This window comes from Styela clava, chromosome 4 (assembly GCF_964204865.1).
Source record: "Styela clava chromosome 4, kaStyClav1.hap1.2, whole genome shotgun sequence".
Lineage (NCBI taxonomy): Eukaryota > Metazoa > Chordata > Ascidiacea > Stolidobranchia > Styelidae > Styela > Styela clava.
The window spans coordinates 17,029,921-17,050,760 of NC_135253.1; the positions used below are offsets into that span (position 1 = coordinate 17,029,921).

The window sequence follows — 20,840 nt, forward strand, 5'->3', positions numbered from 1 at the left end:
TAATTCGGCCAAATTTAAAAAAAACTTCATTTATTGCTATAGATCTCACTTTATTGCTATAGATTGCATTACTTTTGGTCGAAGTGCAGACAACGTAATTAAAATAGCTTCTTCAGTTCTTATAGTCCTGCTACCCTGGTTTGGGCAGGTGTTCAAGTAATGATGAAATAAGCAAGATGGGTCATCAACTTCATCCAAGTCTTCATCAGCTGATAAACTTTCTTCCAGACCTTTGACCCCACCAAAAACTATTAATAGATGTTTGAACGATGGCAAATAAAAATCATCTATTGATTCACCACGTTCTGAAGTCCCAATCATGATGTCATATTTATCAGCTATGGAGCACTGAGTGAAAACAGAACTGAGATTGGGTGCAAGTCTTACACTATAACCCCAATACAATCCATGTTTTAAACGTGGGGTTGTTGGGCTCACTGCTTTGCCTCTAAAATATTTTGGAGATTCTTCTTTGTTTTCCAACATTTGAACAGTCACTCTTACATTGCTTTGTAATTTTTTGTCGATTTGAACATTTTTAACAGCACCACAGTTCACGAAAGAACCTTTTCCCTCTTTGGTCGGACGATCTAAAACGACACCTTCCCTAAATGGAACATCTTCATCAATTCTCATGTGATGGGGACTGTCAAGGGGATTCAGTAATCCAGCATACTGCAGGTCTGGATGCTTGGGAAAGAAAAATTTTCTCAGATATTGAGGACACTCTAAATATTGTAGGATTCTAGCGAGTTGAACACATCCGTCACCTTTCTTTCCTACTCCTTTGAACTCTCCTTCGACGCTTTCCTTTTTGTCAGAGTCTGCTTCATTAAACACAACTACCTCATCCACCTGCAATTCGACAATTTAATGTGTATTGTCAAGTTAACAGAAACCAAAGGGTTTGTGGGAAGCCAGAACATATGCCCAGGAAACAACGGGACATATTCTAATCAGAGTAATGTATGATATACTGTTGGAAAACATAATTCGAAATCATGTAAAGTTTGGACTTTCAAACAAAATTACCTATTTTTTTCAATTAGAGACCAAAAAGTACCAGTGCTTGAAAGAAGGTTGTTATGAACATTCATGATAAATGGTTGGGGGGTGCAGTAAGGGTAGCTAAAAGACCAACCAAGCTCATAGCTGAAAACTGATAGAGAAAAAATACATACCTGATAAATTGCACATGCTCGAGCAATTTGTCCAGCTAGGTAGCTCCTCAATTCTGGAGATTGAGCGTTGTCTAAAATTGAACCAGGAAGAGCAATACTAATTGTGTAATCTCTTCCATTTGTTTCTGCTTCGTCATCTTCCTCTGAAATCACAATCATATCCTGTGTTTGTGATTTCTTTTTCACAATCTGTTTTTCTAATTTTTTCAATTTCCTTTCTGCTTTAAACTTTTTCCTCTGAACTTTTTGCTTCAAAAACTCGTCCTTCTTATGACGTTTGAGTGGCTTTTGATTTACTTGGTCAGCAAATTCAGACAATGACATTCTGGTTATATCAGGTATAATAACTGTATATTGTATTATGTAATGTATTATATGTCCTGTAAAAATTCAATCACAGAATATTTTTAGGTGTAATAAATAATAAATTAAATAACAGCAATAAAGTATTCCACTTTGCAGCGAATTTGTACATATATTAGAATTGCACAGTGCACAAAACACAAACAAAAACTCTGTATTAGTTGCTTTATAGTTAGGTGTCTCCTACATCATCTATTGAATACCCATCATATGTTTTGCCCTTTGTATAATACAACATAACATTGTCATCATTATTAGAGGATTGTACATCTGGTTGAGGTGTATGATGATCAGAATCTGCACCCTCTTTATCGTCCACAGTTTCATCTGCTTTAGCTTTTTTATCATTGTCCTCAGTCTCAGTTTTATCAATATCATCATCAGTTTTATTTGGACTTCTTGATTTGAACATATTAGGAATGACTGAAAACTTAACAGCAGACCATAATGCGATGCCTGCTTGCTCCTGTATATCTTTGCTAGTAATGACATCGGTTGTAACTTGCTGGCCTAGTATTTTTCCCTGATCTTTTACAGTGTCAGACGCAAGAACATCTTTGAAAAAATCAGCCATCAGTAGTTTCACCTGAAATGTAGATATTGGTCAGTTTGGACTGTAATGTATTGACAATATTCAATGTGTGTCAGAAGATTCAAAGCAAAGTAAGGAACACCAAAAGTGAAAACAAAGATTTGACAGCGTAGCAAATGGCAACATATTGAATTATCTAATAGTGTGAGAGATGCCAGTTGGCACACAACACCTTTCACATTCCCACTGCACGAAAACAGTCGTCAAGGGTCATCAAAAAACCAAATATTTGAAGCAATCGAAACACATGTTGAAAAAATGATATCAGTGAATACAATCATATTATGTATTCTGAACAAATAATTAACCTATCAATATTATAATATATCTAGTCAAAAGAAAATGAAGGCTAACCTCTTTAGTGTCAATCAGATCTTGCAACAACTTCTGAAGTGATGTTCTTACACTTTCATGTTGTAAAATACTGTTAACTTGTGAAATTACAATTTGTTTTGTTGTATCACTTTGAAGAATATCCAGTATAATCTCCTGCAAAGAAAGACTGTGTAGATACAATTCCGAAAGAAGCCGTTATAAAGAGACAATTTGTGAGAAATGAACTGATAAAGATAAATTGTATTGTAATGCCTTAAACATTGTTACAGCCCTGTTGCCAATGATGCTACATACAGGTGTATTTAGAATTAAGAAATTAATAATGATAAACACATACGGAAAGCCTTATTCGTAGTAGGTGTAAAACTTTCGGATCATTCAACAAGCCCAAAATGGTCCCAATCGCAGCTTCTTTGATCGGATCACTTACAATTACATCTGCATAAAATATATATTCATAAGAATAACAATTAGCATTAATTATAAAACCTTAGTGCAAAAAAACCTAATTCCCACACAGTTCCTTCTTGACTGTGGAGTCTGATTAAGCATGTTTTTACTGGTATCAGCGTAAGTCACTACTCGAAGTTAAAATTCTATGATGTTGGACTTTTAAAGGTGATAATCAGAAACTTAATACAAATGAATTAAACTGAATAAACATTCTCAACAACCTATTGAAGAGGTTTGCACTTTTGCCAAAGTTATCAAAATTTGGTTAACTCGAGAGTTTGAAGATGGAACCTAAGTTAAATTTTTTTTTATAGTTTATCTGTGCAAAATTTTTTGTAGGAATCTATGACAACCCTCTCTCCACGAACTGTAATTCAAGCAGCAAAGTTATTGTCATCAATTTAATGAATACACAGAAACTGTCACCTTTGACAAAATCGGAGGCTACAACTTTGGTTTCCTTATCATTCAGTATTCCACTGAGAACATCTTTTGAAAGTTGACCAGCCTTTGTAACAATTTTTCCATCTTCTAATGACTGACTAGCTACGGTGGAAACTTCTTCAACAACTTGCTGTCGTAATTTGTGAGGAAAGAAGTAGAGATATCCACCACCAAACACTGCGAAAAAAAACCGAAAAAGAGATTCTGATATTGTAATTTAAAGTACAAAAATCATGAAAAATTTTTCGAGTTCAAATATAGACGGCTAGGTTAAACGTTAGAAACATACTACTTGGGTGAGCGTGCACATACTACCTCTTTCAACTACACTTTTCACTATAAAATCTATATGTTTTAAACCTTACTTAAGGCAGTAAGGTTTTGTTTGCTCTCCTGATTCTATAATCAGTTTTTGTTTTTTTATCAATTATTTCCTCGTCTATTATGCTGATTATGGAGGGCAAATAAACTTATATTCATACTATACATCAATCAGTTCAAGTGATTTGAATAATTTATTCACACTTAAGCATAACGAAGGCACCTTTCGAGCCTGAAGTAGCAAACCTGCAGCCGCTGTTAACGTCCAAACCGTCCAGTAAAATCTTCTAGATCTCTTAAATCCAGCTTGCTCTAATCTTCTGAACAAAGCGCGTTCGAAATCTGCCACCTTTCCATGTTGTTCAGCGGGTGTTACTATTGGTTTTTGAGAGTGCTCCTTGAGCGATTCTGCCCTCACAAAATTGCAGAGACTAAAGCAACGACTTTGGGTCAACAAGCGAGCTTTGATGAGATCGTAATATCCCCATGTTAGTCTTCTAAAAAGTCTCGCATTATTATACATCGTCGCGCAACAACTTATTCAAAAACAAGATGAAATTTTCTCATTTTTTTCCTCTTCTGGTATACGCGCGAACTAAACCCTGACAGATTTTGGACTTTCATCAAAGCGCTTGGACAGCACGTGGGTAACGCAGGGTCAAAATGAACTAAATATTCAGAGACAGTAATCCACTGGTTCTTAGCCTCTGTGAGAACGTCGAACCCCTGCGCTTTTCTCAAGACTACATCGTATTGAACGGTTGAAACGGGGTGAGCAATGAGAATTTATAAATAAGGAGCTTATATTGCGCAAGGTGTTGAAAAGGACCATTGTTGGTGTACCAATGCCTGCGTGGAAAAAATAGCCATCGGTTTGTCACAATGGTGTCATCGACGGTAGGATTAGGTTGCTTTTTGTTTTTAGGTTATGTGTGAAAAACAGATAATATAAATATTGCAACCTTGGAAACCCGAAAGATGATATGTCGACTCTAAAACGTTTGAAAGTTTATAAATAAATAAATGCAATAGGCTTTCAGAAACAACAACAAACTTTGACTACTAAAAATTTCAATTGGTGCAGTTGTTTAACAAGAAGAAAAAAACCATTCATAGGTCCACGGGTGTCGGTCACGCAAATATTTAGCCTGAAAACCCTAATCTTAATAACCTAAGAGAGTTCGTCACCTCTATAATAGGTTCTTCCAATCAGTATTCCGCCCCTGTTAAAGCTTGGTGATATCAAATAAAGACAGAAACAAACATATCATGGAAAGAGACACTTTCGATTTTTTGCAAGCCGTTCAGCGCCTAATACCCGTCACCTGAACTGCTATTCATTTTAAGAATCCGCATACGCCGTTTGCATGGCAGTTGTTTACAGCTAGATAGCTCGAATTTGAATCCCTTCGTGTTACTCAATTGTTTTTTTTTTTTCGTTTTCTTTAACCATGTTTTCGTGGAAAATCGTAATAAGCTTGAACCTGAGAAGAATTGATATTCAATCATCTAAAAATAACAGAAACGATATCTAAATTGCAAAACAGAAATACAATTTTATTGTCATCAGAAGCAAAGAGGTATGTAAGGGTGGATTCACTGTTGCAAATGTTTATTAGTCTTGAAAATAAAAGATAGTAAATAAAGCATACAATCGAATTCTAAAACAATTAAACCCAAATGCAATAAAAAATATAGAAGTTGTGAGGAACAGTGAAAGCTATAACGTTTGTTGTGAAATATTACAATTGGAATGAAAAAATATTAAACAGTTCATCAAAGCATATATTTCATTCAGCAACAAACAGAACGTATTTAATTGGAAAAATATTTAACATGGCTGAAGACTACAGATTTGATTATACCTCTCAGCCCTCATTACATTACATCAGTATATCACAAAGTTATCTTTTCCAATGTACCAAAATATCACAGTGCCTGAAAATTCCACCACCTGTTTAACAGAATGGCTGACACGCATTTTCCTATCAAAAATCAAATACATTTCTCCATACAGTACAAGCGGGGGAGGCCCAAGTCATTGAATCAACTCGGATTGGACTGAGTTACCATTTATCAAACACTCAAAAGTGGCTGGAGTCATCTAAGGAAATGATTCAAACTCGTCATCAACTCGCCGCAAGTGAGACAACTCGAGACATCGATGAACAGCATATCGACTCCAGTCAATGGTTCAGGACTTGCGCCCGACGCTGCAAGCATACAGTAAATTAATCATCGCAGAGTTGTACTCTTGATATTCCATTTTTCGGAAATAACACAAGTTTGACAGCCTGACCTTGAGGAAATGAAAATGGTTTTATGGGCAAGGTCGGTGGGGGTGGGGAGTCAGGGAGGGGTGGTGAGGACGATGTAATTTGTATGGGTGATACAGGTGCTGTAGATAAGCTCAGTGGAAGAGTTTTTTTTGGTTGACAACGAGCCCTTGAACAATTTCTTTTTCGTTTGTGTCTTCTTAATGTGTTACTTGTCTTGAAAGTTCGTCCGCAGTACGAACACTCATACGGTTCCTCTCCAGTGTGCTTATGCAGATGTTCCTATCAACAAAAAATAAAATTCTGAGGTTGAGAAATAACAGTCATGATCTTCAGTCAAGGTTCATAATACATTCAGAAAAACAGAAGTATCAAATTTCACCGACAAAAAAATGCAAAATATAACATAAAAACAAGCAATGCTCAAATATGTCCAGAGGCTCAAAATATGTCCAGAGGTGTACCACTAGTACCAGTATAGTGAGGCCTTTCTGAAAAATTTGGTGGAGAAACAATCTGGAAGCAGAAGAACTGTCTGGTAATTACTCAGTACTCCCCTCTAATCAAAATATGATAGCAGAATATTCGCTCTCGTGGACTCGTAAAAAAAATTCGAAAAAAAAAACAAAAAACAATAGCTATCTAGTGAAATTTTCCATCTCTGAGTAGTGAAAAATTGGAATTAATTGGTCCTTTAGTTACGGAGAAAGGGGAATTTTTCTACCAAATTCAAGAATTTAGCGAAACGTACACAAGAAAGTGTATTCAGGTTTACCTTAAAATGTGTTGGATGTCTGAATCCTCTCCCACAATACCTGCATTGAAACCTCGTCCTGTTGTCGTGAATCATTTTATGATAATTTAAACTATGAAGACGAGTAAATGACTTGGCACAAATATCACACTTGAATGGTTTCACACCTACAAACAAGAAATAGCAATTTACGAAACTACGAAATAGAGACAAAAGAAACCTAACAACTATAAGTCAAATTTGTGAACTAGATAGCATATATACCTATTTAACTGAAATGTTCAATAAATCCACAATCAGCAAACATTGAAATAACTTAAGGACTAACCAGCATGACTCCTGTAATGATAGTATAATGAATTAGTAGCTGAAAATCGTTTTTGGCAAATTTTACAAACAAGATCTCCAACAAGTTGCTCTCCTGCGGTGGAAATTTCAGCTCTGCTATTTTCAGTGTATTTAAGGTGCTTCAGATATTCCAATGCATTTTCCTAAAACAAATAGATTATATTATTAATTCAGTACGTCTGTATTAGAAGCAATAGCGAAAACCAACAACAACTGTTATAATGTCAAGTGGATCAGAATCGCGGCATATTGATATCATTTAAAAGCATCATATATCCGTTCAAGACACATCATTTCCAATAAATTGCATTTCATAGCGTTGAAATCGAAACGCTCATGCATAGTTTACTATCATTTCAGGATGATATCCTGATCAAATAAGATCAAGTAGTGTTTTTTATATACATACCGGTAAATAGGAAATTGCCGAAACAATAACCTTGTTGCTTTACATAATAAAAATGAGATTCAAGCTTTCAATATCATTTTATCTAATATATGCAAAGCTTTCATTTAGCCCAGTGCTTTCAGCAATACATCATACTTCAATGTACAGCAAAAAACTAGGGCAGCAGCAGTAAAATGGATATGAAACAAATAATTCAGTTTGCTGCAACCAACATCGTGGAATTTCCCAAGGTGGGACTGAACTGTGTTAAACAAAAAAAACAGTGAGAAATTTCATGTCCTACGATTTTTTAATAAATGACAGAAATTACTAAGCAGAATTTCATTATCAGGTGATGTCGTCGAACTTAACAATTTCAAACAAACGTAGTAACTGATTTGTAAGAAGCTACGACTTAATGAAAGACCAGAATCTTTCCAATTTGGCTCTGTCAGCCAAATTTATTGCGACATGAATGAGATGATGAGCATGGAAACTCATGGGAAGTTTCGACTTGTAATGCCAATTGCCAACTTAGGTAAAGTCAAGGCTTTAGTGACTAAGCCATTGAAGTTAAAAACAATTGGAATTAATTAAACTGTTATTGTATATAAAATTATCTTACCCTTTCCTTAATCTGTGATTCACTTAATGTGGTTTGGTTTCTAGTTGGACCTCTCATCACATTTGTACTGAAATAAAATGAACAAATGATAATACAAAATATAAGCTAATAATAAATATTTCAGGTTTAGATAATGTACTGATAAGTTAGATCCCATAAAGAACAATATATCCAATACTGGGAAAGAAATGGAAACCCTGCACAGATATATATCTGATACATGCTATACATATAAAATACAAACACCGACTCACATGTATGGATCCATAATTGGTTGAATTCTGCCCATTTTCTGTCCTTGCTATAAAATGACAAAATAAGAAGAGATAAAATTTGTCTGACATAATAATTGAATACATCTAGTATTTTTTCATTGAACTTATGTTCGACAAATGCCACAGCGTTAGGAAAAATAATTATCATTGTTCCCGCGGCACAAATTTGTGATTTGAAGAGAATAAACACCAATGTAAAGGGCGTTCACGGCATAAATAACACGCCGCGTTGATGAAAACGAACGGCGATTTTAGCAGAAGGCAATTGCACGTGTTATCGGCAACTTTTTCACCTTTTAGAAAATTCGAAAGGGGGGGGTCGATAAAAATGACAAACTATCAAAACAAATTACATGATAATAGGAGTGATCATTCGTGAATCCAATGATGGCAATATCTTGATTGGTAAGTAACGGAGCAAGAATATCTTCAGCTTCTTTCTCTATTTCAACCAACCTTTTTTCCTGGAACAAATGAAAAGTTGAAAAAAAATTCACCTCGTAATTCGTAACATAAAAAAAAACGCTCTGTACTCACAATTGACATCTGCCTAGCACTTTCTAGAAACACCTTTTCCTGCAAAGTATTTCCTCTCCTGAGCTTTTTATCTTCGATCAATTTCTATTTTTTTCATTACTCATTAATGTAACTAATTAAAAGCAACAAATCTCAAAATATAAACTGATTGATTATCATGCATATTGATCTATGTAGTATCTAAACTGGCTTTACATTCTGCAAATTCATACATATAAATTTATTATATGTTAATATACAGAGTGTTTAAAAAAATAACGCAAAAGTTACGATGAAATGCTACGTAAAACATTTAACGACTGACACCTTTTAACAGTATTGAATTACAGTGAAATGCCATTTCAACATTTCACGACTGACGCTTTTTAACAGTTACTTTTTTAAAGTTGCCATGACGAAAAATTTTACCTTAATTTTGCGTAACTTTTTTAACACCCTGTATAGTATGAACATTTAGCATGTACAGATAGGGCAAATTATATCCAAACGATTTTACAAATAATTATGCAGGGTATTCATAAAGTCTCCAAAATTTTAAAATTTCAAAGGGAATTATTCAATGCCATCATGCCATATTTAATTTGTGGTCCCTACCAGTGTTCCCTCTAAAGTGTGCGCGCGCACACAGCTTTCAGAGGCTGCGCACACGCATAGATTTACTGCGCACAGACGTATTTCGATGTAATGTAACAATGTTCTCGGTTGGCAGGTTAAGAAAGTTTGTTGTTGGCCCACTTATTACCCGGTTAGAATGCCAAAATTTCTTCATTGGTTTTAGCACAAATATTAGTCATTTCCAAAAAAGTGCGCACACACCAAAATTTCTGTGCACACATACTACAAAAAATTAGAGGGAACATTGGTCCCTACTGTTGTATTAAATTTAGTAAAAAAATGTGAATAAGCACTGATTAAAATTAAACAAACCTGGATAAGATATATACTGGTATATATTTGGATATATGACTTCGTAACAAACTTGAAACTGTGACAACACTTCATGAACACCCTGTATAGTAACTTTCTGACTGTCATTAAATTATCCTTTCTTAGTTCAAACTTTTACACCGCTCAAAATCCATTTTAAACGAAAAATATAAATAAAGAACAGAAAATTTGTATTCATGATATGTGTAACTACTTAAACCTAAAAAAGATAGAACAAGTATATAAAAGTTGAATGGTTGAGACATAAATATTTGAAATTGTGACATTATTTTATCAAATATCCTGGCTATGGAGAAGTGACTGTGTTGCTTGGAATAAAAAAAAACACATCTGAACAAAATTAGATAGGCTTATCAATATGCTACAGTTGCCTATTCAAAAATATTCATTTGAATAATATTAATGTTAGGTTTTGAAGCAAGCACGCTTTTTGTCATCTTCAACTGTAATCCTGAGTTTTTGGCTTTTTGCTATAACATACATAATAGTATATTGAAAAACATAAAACATTTTCCAACTTCATTGAATTTTTGAACTTAAACTACCCTTGCAAAACTTTCTATTAATAGTAACAATGTAAAATTTCTATACCATCCTGTGACAAAATATCAGTGTATGTGTACAATTTCACATAAGAAATGCTAATCGTGATCATTGCTTCCATGATATATCCACTTCTGTCTACAATGCCACCTGTCCACTACTGCATAGTAACTGTTGCGTTCTGAAATCAAACCTGATGCCACTTTTTTTACACAATATTTTATGATTGCAACGATATTCAGGAGAAGACAATACCTTTTGTGGAGGTTCATTATTGTCCATATGAACTCGAACTTCCACACTATTGTCTGAATCTGAATGGCAACTGAAAAATATATATGATAGAACCAATTTAAAATAAAATATTTGAATACAGTTGAAACCCAATGATGTGAGGTAGGAATGATTAGTGATTTTCCAATATTATTAATTGTTTAGAAAAAAGTTATAAACAATGGTTCCACATTTTTTTTTACGAAAAATGTGATCTTTGTATTTCTACCAGTAACTCCAGATGATCACAAATTTTATACAAGGTGTGAACCAGACATTTTACCTTGGGTCAGATTGGTAGACGAAATCATCTCCAGAATCACGATAATTCACATGATCATCATTGTCTGAACTAGACTGCGTATCAAGCAAGATATCGCTTGGTTTGACAAGTTTTTTCCGTCGTTGATATAATAAGCTCGATACCGTAAGTTTCTTTTTCTTTGCAACAGGATTGATATCTTCATCACTACAAACGATTTAATAAAACAAATCGAAGCTTGAATTTCAGACAAAATATCTAGACTAGAATTGTACGAGTAGACCACCTGGGATGTAGCTGTATCTAAGTCAAGATACCGTATTATAACATATATCTAGGATATCTCGCAGATGAAAAAATTTAGTGCAAATTTGCATTACTATCGCTATGAGTAGTCTTTCTGCATCTGAATGCCTTGCTTTGGGCACAAACTTTTATAAAACAAGTTCGGTGTGTAGACAGTGCTTGCAAATTATGAAAAACAAGGATTATGATTAAAAAATACACATGCAAAACTTTCAGATTAGATCTGTATCAATCACGGCCATGGCGTAATCTCATAATACCGTTTCTCGTATCACGTGTTTGATGCATGACACAAAAGCAAAACACTTTTTTATGAACACAAATATCTATCCAAGCAGTCAGGGCCCTGATTTATTTATGTGTCTGCGATTTACACTATATTCCTGCTTAATAATGAATTATGACAGGTAGGGTGCAACAATCTAAACAAATTCTGATACTGAAAATTTTTTTGAAAGTTGTAACGACAAATGTAAAAATAGTTTATAAAGTTTCAACTTGAAATAACCTTAAAATCCTCCATTATACATACCTCTCATTGTTCGAAGTAGCACCACTGGATGATGATTCCTCATAATCAGACTCTGGTTCATGTTTTATAAGTACTGATTTACCATTGACTATGATTTCTCTGGGAGGAGGTATTGATTTAACACGTTTAAGCTTTTTTCGTTTTTTACGAGTGATTGGTAAAGGGTCTTGTGGCATATTGAAAGGTGATCTGGGACGGGGTGGTAATAGTTTTCTCTTATAAACAATTTTGTCCGATGGTACTAATTTCTCAACAGGGATTGCTTCAAGTCTCATTCGCTCTTCTATTTGCAGCCTTTCTTCTTCTTGCTGTTTTTCTAAATCCAAATCATTTTTTAATCTGGTTTGTTTGCGTACTTCTTCTGACAGTTTCCTAGCAAACTCATGTTCTTCTTCGTAAATTGCTAATATTCCTTCCATAGGCAGTCTTAATATTTCCCCAACTGGATTATAAGTGTTCCTTTGCAAAGTAGAACCAGTCTTTTTTGTACCAGGTTCGACATTGGTACGCAGTTTTGATTGTGAATTAAATTTAGCTTGATCATGAGCACGTTTTTTCAGCAAATTGGCTCTACGCAAATTATATCCTTTGATATCATTGTACTCAATAGAACAAGGTCCACGAGGAGTATCGTTCAAACGATTCAATAAAAAATGATTTAAAGATGCACGACGTTGCAAATGTTTTCGATTCACAGATTTTAACTTTGAATAAGTCTTTGATTTAGAAACATCATTAAGTTGTGATAAAGGTTGTATTTCAAGCTCTGCATCCTGCGATGTCAACTGTTCTTTAGTTTTGCGAATATTCCGTTCAAGGACAGCTGTTTTCTTTTGCAGTCTTGTTCGAAAAAGAGGTGGCTTCACCACAAAAGGATCAACTTCTTCTTCTTTGGATAAGGAAATTTTCTGCAAACCAAGTATAGACAGAAAAGCTTCCTTACCTTGCATAACAGGATGTTTGTTATTTGATACATCTTTAACTTTATTACTAGAATACGTTAACTTTGAATTCACTCGAGGCTGTGTAGTTGTAACAGTATCGAAAACATTGCGCTCAATATTTTCAAATATATTACCATAGTCAATAATATTTGTATTTGATATTTCCGTATTATTTATTTTACTTGGTGATGATAAAAAACTTTTATCTTCATCTTCTGGTAAAGACTTTGAATGTTCTTCGTCAGAGGTAGTTTCAAAATTTGAACATGATTCACTTAGCAAAGAAAAAATATTGTCAGATGATTCTTTTTTATCTGTTTTTTTATTTCTGGTATACTCAGATGCCTCTTCTTCAGACTCTCGATTCTCAATTTCAAGAATTCCTCGAATATCGAGCTGGGAATCACAACTACTCTCAACATCTGATAACCTGCCATCTGAATGAGTTGAGTTTAAATCCCACATACCAGAAAACAGATTTTCTTTATCAGATCTGACTGCAGGATGAGTACTATTCAGTGCAAGTGAATCATTTGTTGTGTCAAAAAGGAGTTCATTATTAAAGTTAACTAAATCATCTTCAGAAGGTTCACTTTTGATTTCAATTATATTGTCCACGTTAGTATTAATTGATACATTCTTCTCATTTTGATTATCGGGTTCAGAAGAATCAGCACTTTCGAAAAGAGAAGTAAAGTCCACATTGGAATTACTAATCAAATTGTTACAATTTTTTTCTATCTCAGTTTGTTCGGATTGTGATACATTTGGCTCTTCTCTAGGCACCGAGCCTCTTATTTTCGTTATAATCGGCATACTAGAATCATCGTCTTCAGTTGTGGGATTTGTTTCAGCAGGAAGCAACAAGTTTACTAAGGGCTGGAGAAGCAAGGCAAGATTTTCTTGAGTAGGACAGGCTGCAAACTCAGCTGCTATTTTAGACTTTTCCATAATTAACGTATACTTTTTAGGGCTTAGTGTTTTTCGTTGTTTATCTGCATGATTTTTTCTAGTAGGTCCCAGCAACTTCCAGCCTCCAATTTTATGTAGTCCGGCCGTATTATTTTGCTCCCCATAATTAGTCATTCGGTTTTCAACTATATCATTCACGATACTGACAGATGATTCACCCTCTATTCCTTGATCTGAAAAATAAATTTGCATATGAAGCTCATATGTAACAGGTCTTAATTAGAGGTGGGCGAGGGTCATAGATCAGGAGCCAAAAATTTTCTCATCTAGATTGGTGTGAAAATGCATTGTATGAAAAACAGTTAATGTTGTCCTGTTTATCACATCACTGAGTTTAGGTAAAATATTCATAAATTTGTATTAACTAACCTGGTTCAACTCTGGAAAAGATCAATTTTCTGTGAGAGGATGGATCTGAAATATATATTAAATAGGAAAGGATAAGTTATTCACACTATATATCTCAATATCGTCCCAAACTTGGAAATAGGACTAACATAGAAACAACACAAGGTAACTCCCAGATCTGTGGTTCTCAAGCGGTGGGTGTGCTCCACAAAGGGGGTGGGGACAATTTTTTGAGGGGATGTGGAGCTTATTAAAAATATTTGTTAGATTTGAGCTTGCCTGACTTTTTTAGATATTTACATTTTTTTTTATTGTTTACAGATTGCGATTCCATCCACATATTTTCAGCGTGTTTTTTGTATGAAACATACTTTCGCCTTGCTATCTGTTATTTGTAGGTTATTGTCAGCTAGTTATTTTTGAGGTGGGGTGCGAGACTTGACAAAGTTTAAAAAGGAAGCACAGCTTAAAAAGTTTGAGAACCACCGTCCCAGATTCTCGCCTAATTATTTGATTGAGATTAGTATCATGATATCTCGACAAAAAGGTGCAAGTCAGAAAATCACCATTTACTGGCGCATAATAAACACCCATAAATGTATGAAGTTCCAGTAGCTCTGGGAATAACATTAGTCAGCCATTACTTTGCCCAGAGATTAGTTTTCTTTACTTCCCACTGAGTGTGATCAAAAGTAACAGGATCTAACCCATAGCACCGAACATCAGACAATTATTTAAATCTGAGCCCCCAATTTTTAAATAAATGACATTGCGATCCACCTACCGGTAATTGGATGGGTGAGCTATTCTTTTTTTCTAAACCTGTCATCAGCTCTGTATTAATTGAGCATAATTTAACTCTATATACCAGTACATATAAGCCGACCTATTAAAAAATGAATTTATAAAAACTCGCATATAAGCCGACCATACAAATGGTTTGAAATATATCTGTTAGAATGAAGTAAACATTATATTCGTTTATGTATGATCAGAGTTATGCGTATAAGCCGACCTCTTAGTTTGGGAACCTTTTTTTTTTAACTTTATCGGCCTATATATGCTACGGGAGCTATATTCAAAATATGTGATACTCAAGATATACCTTATTAAATCCTGATATGTTGTACTGAAAAATGGATATGAAAAGTTCTGGACATGTGATTGCTTAAATCTCATTTGTTCCTAGTTGGTTCTCACCTCTGTTAGTTTGCTCAACAAATGATTCAAGATGTCTCTTCATATGTCCCTGCATTAAATTTGCACATTCATTGATAGTAGGACAAGAGATAACAAAGGAACATGTTCCCATTTTACATCTGTAACAGAAAAAATAGTGAAACTGAAACTGAAAGTTTTTTTATGAAGCAGATCTTATTAACTTGTGCTGAACAATTGGACACTTAAACGCAAGAATCTACTTTTTCTGGAAGGACCATAATCTATTCACTCTTATTCCACTCTGGGTGGACATGGTATATGAACTTGAAATCTTAACCTACAACGCCAACATGGCTAGGTCTACTGTTCTAACCACTAGACCAGGGGTGTGCAATCTGCGGCTCGCGGGCCAAATGCGGCCCACTAGGAAAAATTGTGAGACCCGCAGAAAATTGCCAATTTTGAATGGTGTGCGCCGTGTGCGACAGTTGAAATGAGTTTTTAATTCAGTTTAATCCAGCAAATGCGAGTTATTACAATCCCTTTGCGTTGCAAAGCCTATACCTCTCTCCAATTTATTATCTATGGCAGGGATGGCAAACCTTTTTCAATGAATGGGTCAAAAATCATATTTTTATCTCGGAACAGAAGAGAGTGGGTCACAGATATTTAATCAATGTTTGTATCTATAAGAATCTTCTGAAACAAATCATAATACAACGGTTCTGTTAATGTTGGTGTAGTTTAGTGCTTTACTTTACAGGGTCAGTGGTTCGCCATCCCTGATCTATGGCTATGTCGTTGCAATGGCCTAACAGCGAGATTGTGCGCTGCGAGTCATAAAATCAATAACTAAAGTTTTTGTGCCTGCAACTACTAGAACGCCTATGTTAAAAAAAGGTCCAGCGGTTTCACCCTGTTATTTGTGTCTGGCCCTCCGGTATGAGCGGTTGCACACCCTTGCACTAGACCAGGGCTACTATACTATTTTCACCGAAGGGCCGTACACAAAATTTTAAAATTATCGGGGTCCGGTCATTCAAGAAATATATTTCAACTATGCAAACGAAAATTCGATGCATCGTTTGACAAAATACAAGAGCAACGCTCAATATCGCGCTTCGGTGCTCTGACATTTTTTTTCTTGGTGGTTTAGCAGCGAAAATGAATTACGTCAGGATTATGAAATTAAAACCAAATGATGCATTCAGAGACAAACACGTCTGCGGTCCGAATTAAATACTCAAAAGGTCCAGATTCGGACCGCGGTCCGCCAGTTGAGTAGCCCTGCACCAGACCATCATACAAAATATATACAAAGTAATTCATGAGGAATATCTAATCTATTGTTTCCATTTTTCATTTGCCAGGAATTCATAGAGAAATTGACAGTTAAGGAATAAAAATGTTTTTCATGAGCGCACCCTAGAGTAATTACAGTTTTTAAAATGAAACTCAAAATACATTATTAGTAAGTAACCTGAGTGCCTTCATGTCAGAATTTTTCATTTTCAATCTAACTTCGCTAGTAAATTGGTCGACCAAATCTTTCAGTGGCATTTGCTGCAGGTAATCAAGTGTAAATAATTCAGTTTTAGCTTCAGAACCTTTTGGCTTTATCTGGAAAATAAAATATTGAATATCATATAAATATTTAGGTCACTTAACGAAACTGATAAGCGAGTTGTAAGCACTATTGTAATGTTAAAAAAATTGAGATTTAAAATTCTCAATTTCACAGCATTTCTATGAAAAAGGCTATAGACAAGCAACCACTTGTATGTACAGAATTACTGGAAGTAATAGTTAAGAAGAAATCATTAGTACAATGTCAAGATTTTTGTTTTTTTTAGCATATAATTTGACTGAAAGTACCTTATGATATTCCTTCTTCAAGTCTCCTGAAGTTGTTAATTTCTCATTTAGACAAGTTTTGGTTATTACACTTGCTGATGGAATTGAAGGTGGGGCTTTAAACTTTTCTGAAACACGGATACTATTCATGAACTTATTTTTGACATTTACAATAATTGGTTTTATCACACAGTTTTTCACAGGCATTGAAATTGGTCGCTGAGATGTGGCAATGTTCTGCACTGCACTACTCGATCCCGATAAAAAATTTACATTTTGTCCAGTTTGTTTGTTAACTATTAATGAAGGCGTTGAGTTAACTATTTGAAAAGGTATAGCAACTTGTCCAGATGATGTGATGTCATTGGCTGATGGATGCATGTTTCCACTAGGATTCGTAGAAAGATTCATATTTTCTTGGTTGTTAACTATTAATGAAGGCGTTGAGTTAACTATTTGTATAGGTATAGTAACTTGTCCAGATGATGTGATGTCATTGGCTGATGGAGGCATGTTTCCACTAGGATTCGTAGAAAGATTCATATTTTCTTGGTTGTTAACTGTTAATGAAGGCGTTGAGTTAACTATTTGAAAAGGTATAGTAACTTGTCCAGATGATGTGATGTCATTGGCTGATGGAGGCATGTTTCCACTAGGATTGGTAGAATGATTCATATTTTCTTCCGCTTTCTTATCTGATTGCTGAGGAATAACAATTCTTCCAACCGTGGTTTTTCCAGCTGTAGCATTGTTAGGTAGAAACAGTATTGGAATCTAAAATATAATTTTTTTATTTCAATTTAAATACTCAGTTTTATATTTGTAGTGAGTTGATGAAATATTTAGTACTATAATACAAAAAAGAGAATTGTTGAATTTTATTATATAGCATTTCAAAATAAAAAATGAAACTACCCAGATAACAATAAAATATTAATGCGTTAATTTCAAATGATAACCTGTTGTGCCAAAGAATCTCCTGTATTATTGTTGAGGTTTACTGACATCGGTTTCGGGGCAATATTTCGCATTCGTTTCACATTTACCGGTACTTCCTTTCTATAATAACATCTCGAAGACTCAGCCTGAATAAACAAAGCGTTTTTTCTTAAATACGCACATGAATTGAATATGCGATATATGAATGTGTCATGTCAAGCAATATATTGCTATGCTCGACAACAAAACAGGGTTATTCCGTAGTATGTGAACCAAGACGGCGGACACCGGGTCTGGAACGTTATATATGTACCAGGATAGATCATAATTCTAGGTACAAATACTACGGGAGTCATTTGGCGAGTCCCCAAACTCCTAATAGAACTAAAATACGGAAAATTATGCTAATATGTTTATATGCTTTTGATTTTTTATCACAGAACAAAAAAGATAATTTTAAGTCAACTGGCCGGTAATCGCTAGAAGGTTGATCCATTGCTTCAAATAAATTTGTTAAAAAATGAAAAATAGAAATTTAATTAAACAAACTTCGTCGGGATCAATCAAAGATGGAATAGCATCATCATGCAGTATTCGACGTTGGTTTTTGAAACCCATTTGATTCTGAATTATAAAATTTCTAACAAAACAGTTGTTCTCGAAGTGAGCACCACATATCGCCACCCAAGGAGATGGTTCAAAGTCAGGTTTGATTTGTTGAACAAATTCAATCCATCTGGTACGTCTTGCTTCATTTTTGGGAAAATAATGGGTGCTGGTCGTAGTTCTCTTGCATGATGGGATGCAACAACGAGGCATTCTTCATTCTTTCATTTGATTCTTATATTAAGGCAATCACAGTTAACACTTTGATATAGTTGAAAAAACGAAAGGTAATTTAAATCTATATATAAAATATTTGAATCAATATTTTGGTCGAGATAGAAATTTTTTTTTCTCTAAGAAAAGAAAGCTTATAAGAAGTGAGATCATGATGAAAATATTGGATTCAGTTAGATATGGGACACAGGTTCTTGATATTGGATTATTGCAAAAGTCATCATAAGCAATTAGTGGTTGAAGCATTGTGTATAAATTTTCTTACAGGTTCATTTAACTACAACTTTTGTATGTTTGGCATGGGTCATTGATGGGCAAGGACTACAGGACTAGAGAACCGCTTGAATGCTTGTACCATGCTACAGTGCTATCTGTATTATCCCCACCATTTCAATGAATACCCCTATATAATGCGTCATTTTAATCCATAGAGAATAAACAGCAGAACTTCCCAGCAACCATGATCAGCTACTTGTGTCAGATGCATGAGCTCGGTGTATGGTATATGAGCAGAATAACAAAAGGTTAGAATCAAGACCATACTGTCTTACCAGTCCAGATCAACCTGCAGCTGTGCTGGCAGGACCCAGGTTATTATGAAACCTGAATTCTGTTTTGATATTTTCCATATTGGCCTGGGTAGAAGTAACCATCATCAAATATTTTGATTATTGTTCTAAATTGTGAATATCAAAATAGCAAAGCATGCCGGACCACAGTACGGTACGGTACCGTACCTTTCTGCCGTATCAACACCTAAGCGTTGATTCCAAGCAAATAAATTATGGAGCTCTATTCCTGCGCATGGTTGGGAACACTGCACTGCTGTTGCCTTTTAGATGCAAGTTGCCTGTCGATTAACAATGACCTAATAATTAACTGAACTAGCATTCATCTAACAATCTATTACTGCTGTACTGTATTAACTTTTCGTTTTTATGACCACGTCAAATTTGTGAACAACGGACCTAAAGCTATTATGAAAAATTGACTGCTAATATCCACTACATAAGAAATCTGGCGCAGTTACTACATTTTGAACAACAAAATTTGCAAAACCATAGATTGATTCGCAATAAACCAAATACTAAAACGAAAATGCATGTTCTTCTTCAGACTGCCGCGCCAGAACATGGCGCCTGCGCCAAATGACTGAAAGAAATTGTCTGCGACTGACAACCTCGTTTCCACATTACCGATATTGCGCGGTAAACTACCAGCCTTATAATATTGTAAAAATGGAGGTAATATGCAGTGGCGAGGCTGTATACGTACTTGCATTTATTATAACTACTGAAGGAATGTGATGATTAACATTGATGATAGGCAAACGCCATGCTTTTATAACGTAATATATAATATTATGACGTCACAAATACAAAATTAATCGCGTATGACTGCCAGACAGCAAATACAGAGGTAAATTAAACATGTTTTTAACATTCTTTCCGAATTCAAAACGTCTTTGCAAACTATCTATCACGTGTTTACTTTACCCTCATTGGTCGCTTCACGATGAACATGCTAGATGGCAGGGTTAAATGAAAAAATTTGTTGCGCGCGTTGCGTTATTTTAGGGATAATACTCTTATTTTTCAATAATTTTTAATAGTCTCCGTCGTCGTCTGAAGAGGAATGTCACTTTCGCTTGGGTTGAGATTTCGACGATTTTCTGAATGTGGGAAACCATTGTTACCGCGAAGACGAATGCTTGAAACATTCCTGCATTGCGTAAAAATCTGGTAATGAGAGGCAAATTAATTAAAGGCTAACGACAGTCTGGGCTAATAATATCATGTGTTTTGTGTGGGAAAGAAAAAAATGCTTTTCACTTAAAGATGTAAACCTCATACCGAATGTAACTCGCTTAAGAATTTGGGTCTGGTATAGTTTAGTACCACATGTACTTCTAGTTGACCTGGCTCAACAATTTTTGCATATGTCAATCCTAACCCCCACCTGACTACGTCACCGAAAAATTACGTCATTTCGACGTCACAGTGGCGTAATAAGGCCCACCGAGTA

At 34.9% G+C, this 20,840-nt stretch overlaps 3 protein-coding genes across 4 annotated transcripts; all 3 read right to left on the bottom strand.

Annotated features, from left to right (window-relative positions):
* Positions 1 to 13: 13 nt before the first annotated feature.
* LOC120327208 (28S rRNA (uridine-N(3))-methyltransferase-like) lies at positions 14 to 1,511 on the bottom strand. The gene is made up of 2 exons (XM_039393661.2): positions 1,182 to 1,511; positions 14 to 855 (listed from the first exon to the last, which is right to left on the bottom strand). Exons 1-2 carry the CDS (start codon positions 1,503 to 1,505, stop codon positions 46 to 48), a joined length of 1,134 nt encoding a protein of 377 aa, XP_039249595.2. The 5' UTR covers positions 1,506 to 1,511; the 3' UTR covers positions 14 to 45.
* Positions 1,512 to 1,561: 50 nt separating this feature from the next.
* Positions 1,562 to 4,411, bottom strand: LOC120327209 (uncharacterized). The gene is made up of 5 exons (XM_039393663.2): positions 3,937 to 4,411; positions 3,352 to 3,546; positions 2,810 to 2,910; positions 2,491 to 2,625; positions 1,562 to 2,130 (listed from the first exon to the last, which is right to left on the bottom strand). Exons 1-5 carry the CDS (start codon positions 4,211 to 4,213, stop codon positions 1,717 to 1,719), a joined length of 1,122 nt encoding a protein of 373 aa, XP_039249597.2. The 5' UTR covers positions 4,214 to 4,411; the 3' UTR covers positions 1,562 to 1,716.
* Positions 4,412 to 5,222: 811 nt separating this feature from the next.
* LOC120327157 (uncharacterized) lies at positions 5,223 to 19,295 on the bottom strand. Of its 2 annotated transcripts, XM_039393579.2 has the most exons (15): positions 18,525 to 19,292; positions 17,996 to 18,121; positions 17,058 to 17,810; positions 16,663 to 16,802; positions 15,222 to 15,340; positions 14,043 to 14,087; positions 11,758 to 13,846; positions 10,941 to 11,126; positions 10,640 to 10,709; positions 8,710 to 8,820; positions 8,336 to 8,382; positions 8,082 to 8,148; positions 7,049 to 7,211; positions 6,742 to 6,887; positions 5,223 to 6,248 (listed from the first exon to the last, which is right to left on the bottom strand). In XM_039393579.2, the coding sequence occupies exons 1-15, from the start codon at positions 18,792 to 18,794 to the stop codon at positions 5,922 to 5,924; spliced, it is 4,659 nt and encodes a 1,552-aa protein (XP_039249513.2). In that variant the 5' UTR covers positions 18,795 to 19,292; the 3' UTR covers positions 5,223 to 5,921. The 2 variants fall into 2 exon arrangements, with proteins under 2 accessions (XP_039249513.2, XP_039249514.2); XM_039393580.2 differs by lacking the exon at positions 17,996 to 18,121 and having other exon boundaries at positions 18,525 to 19,295.
* Positions 19,296 to 20,840: the final 1,545 nt, after the last annotated feature.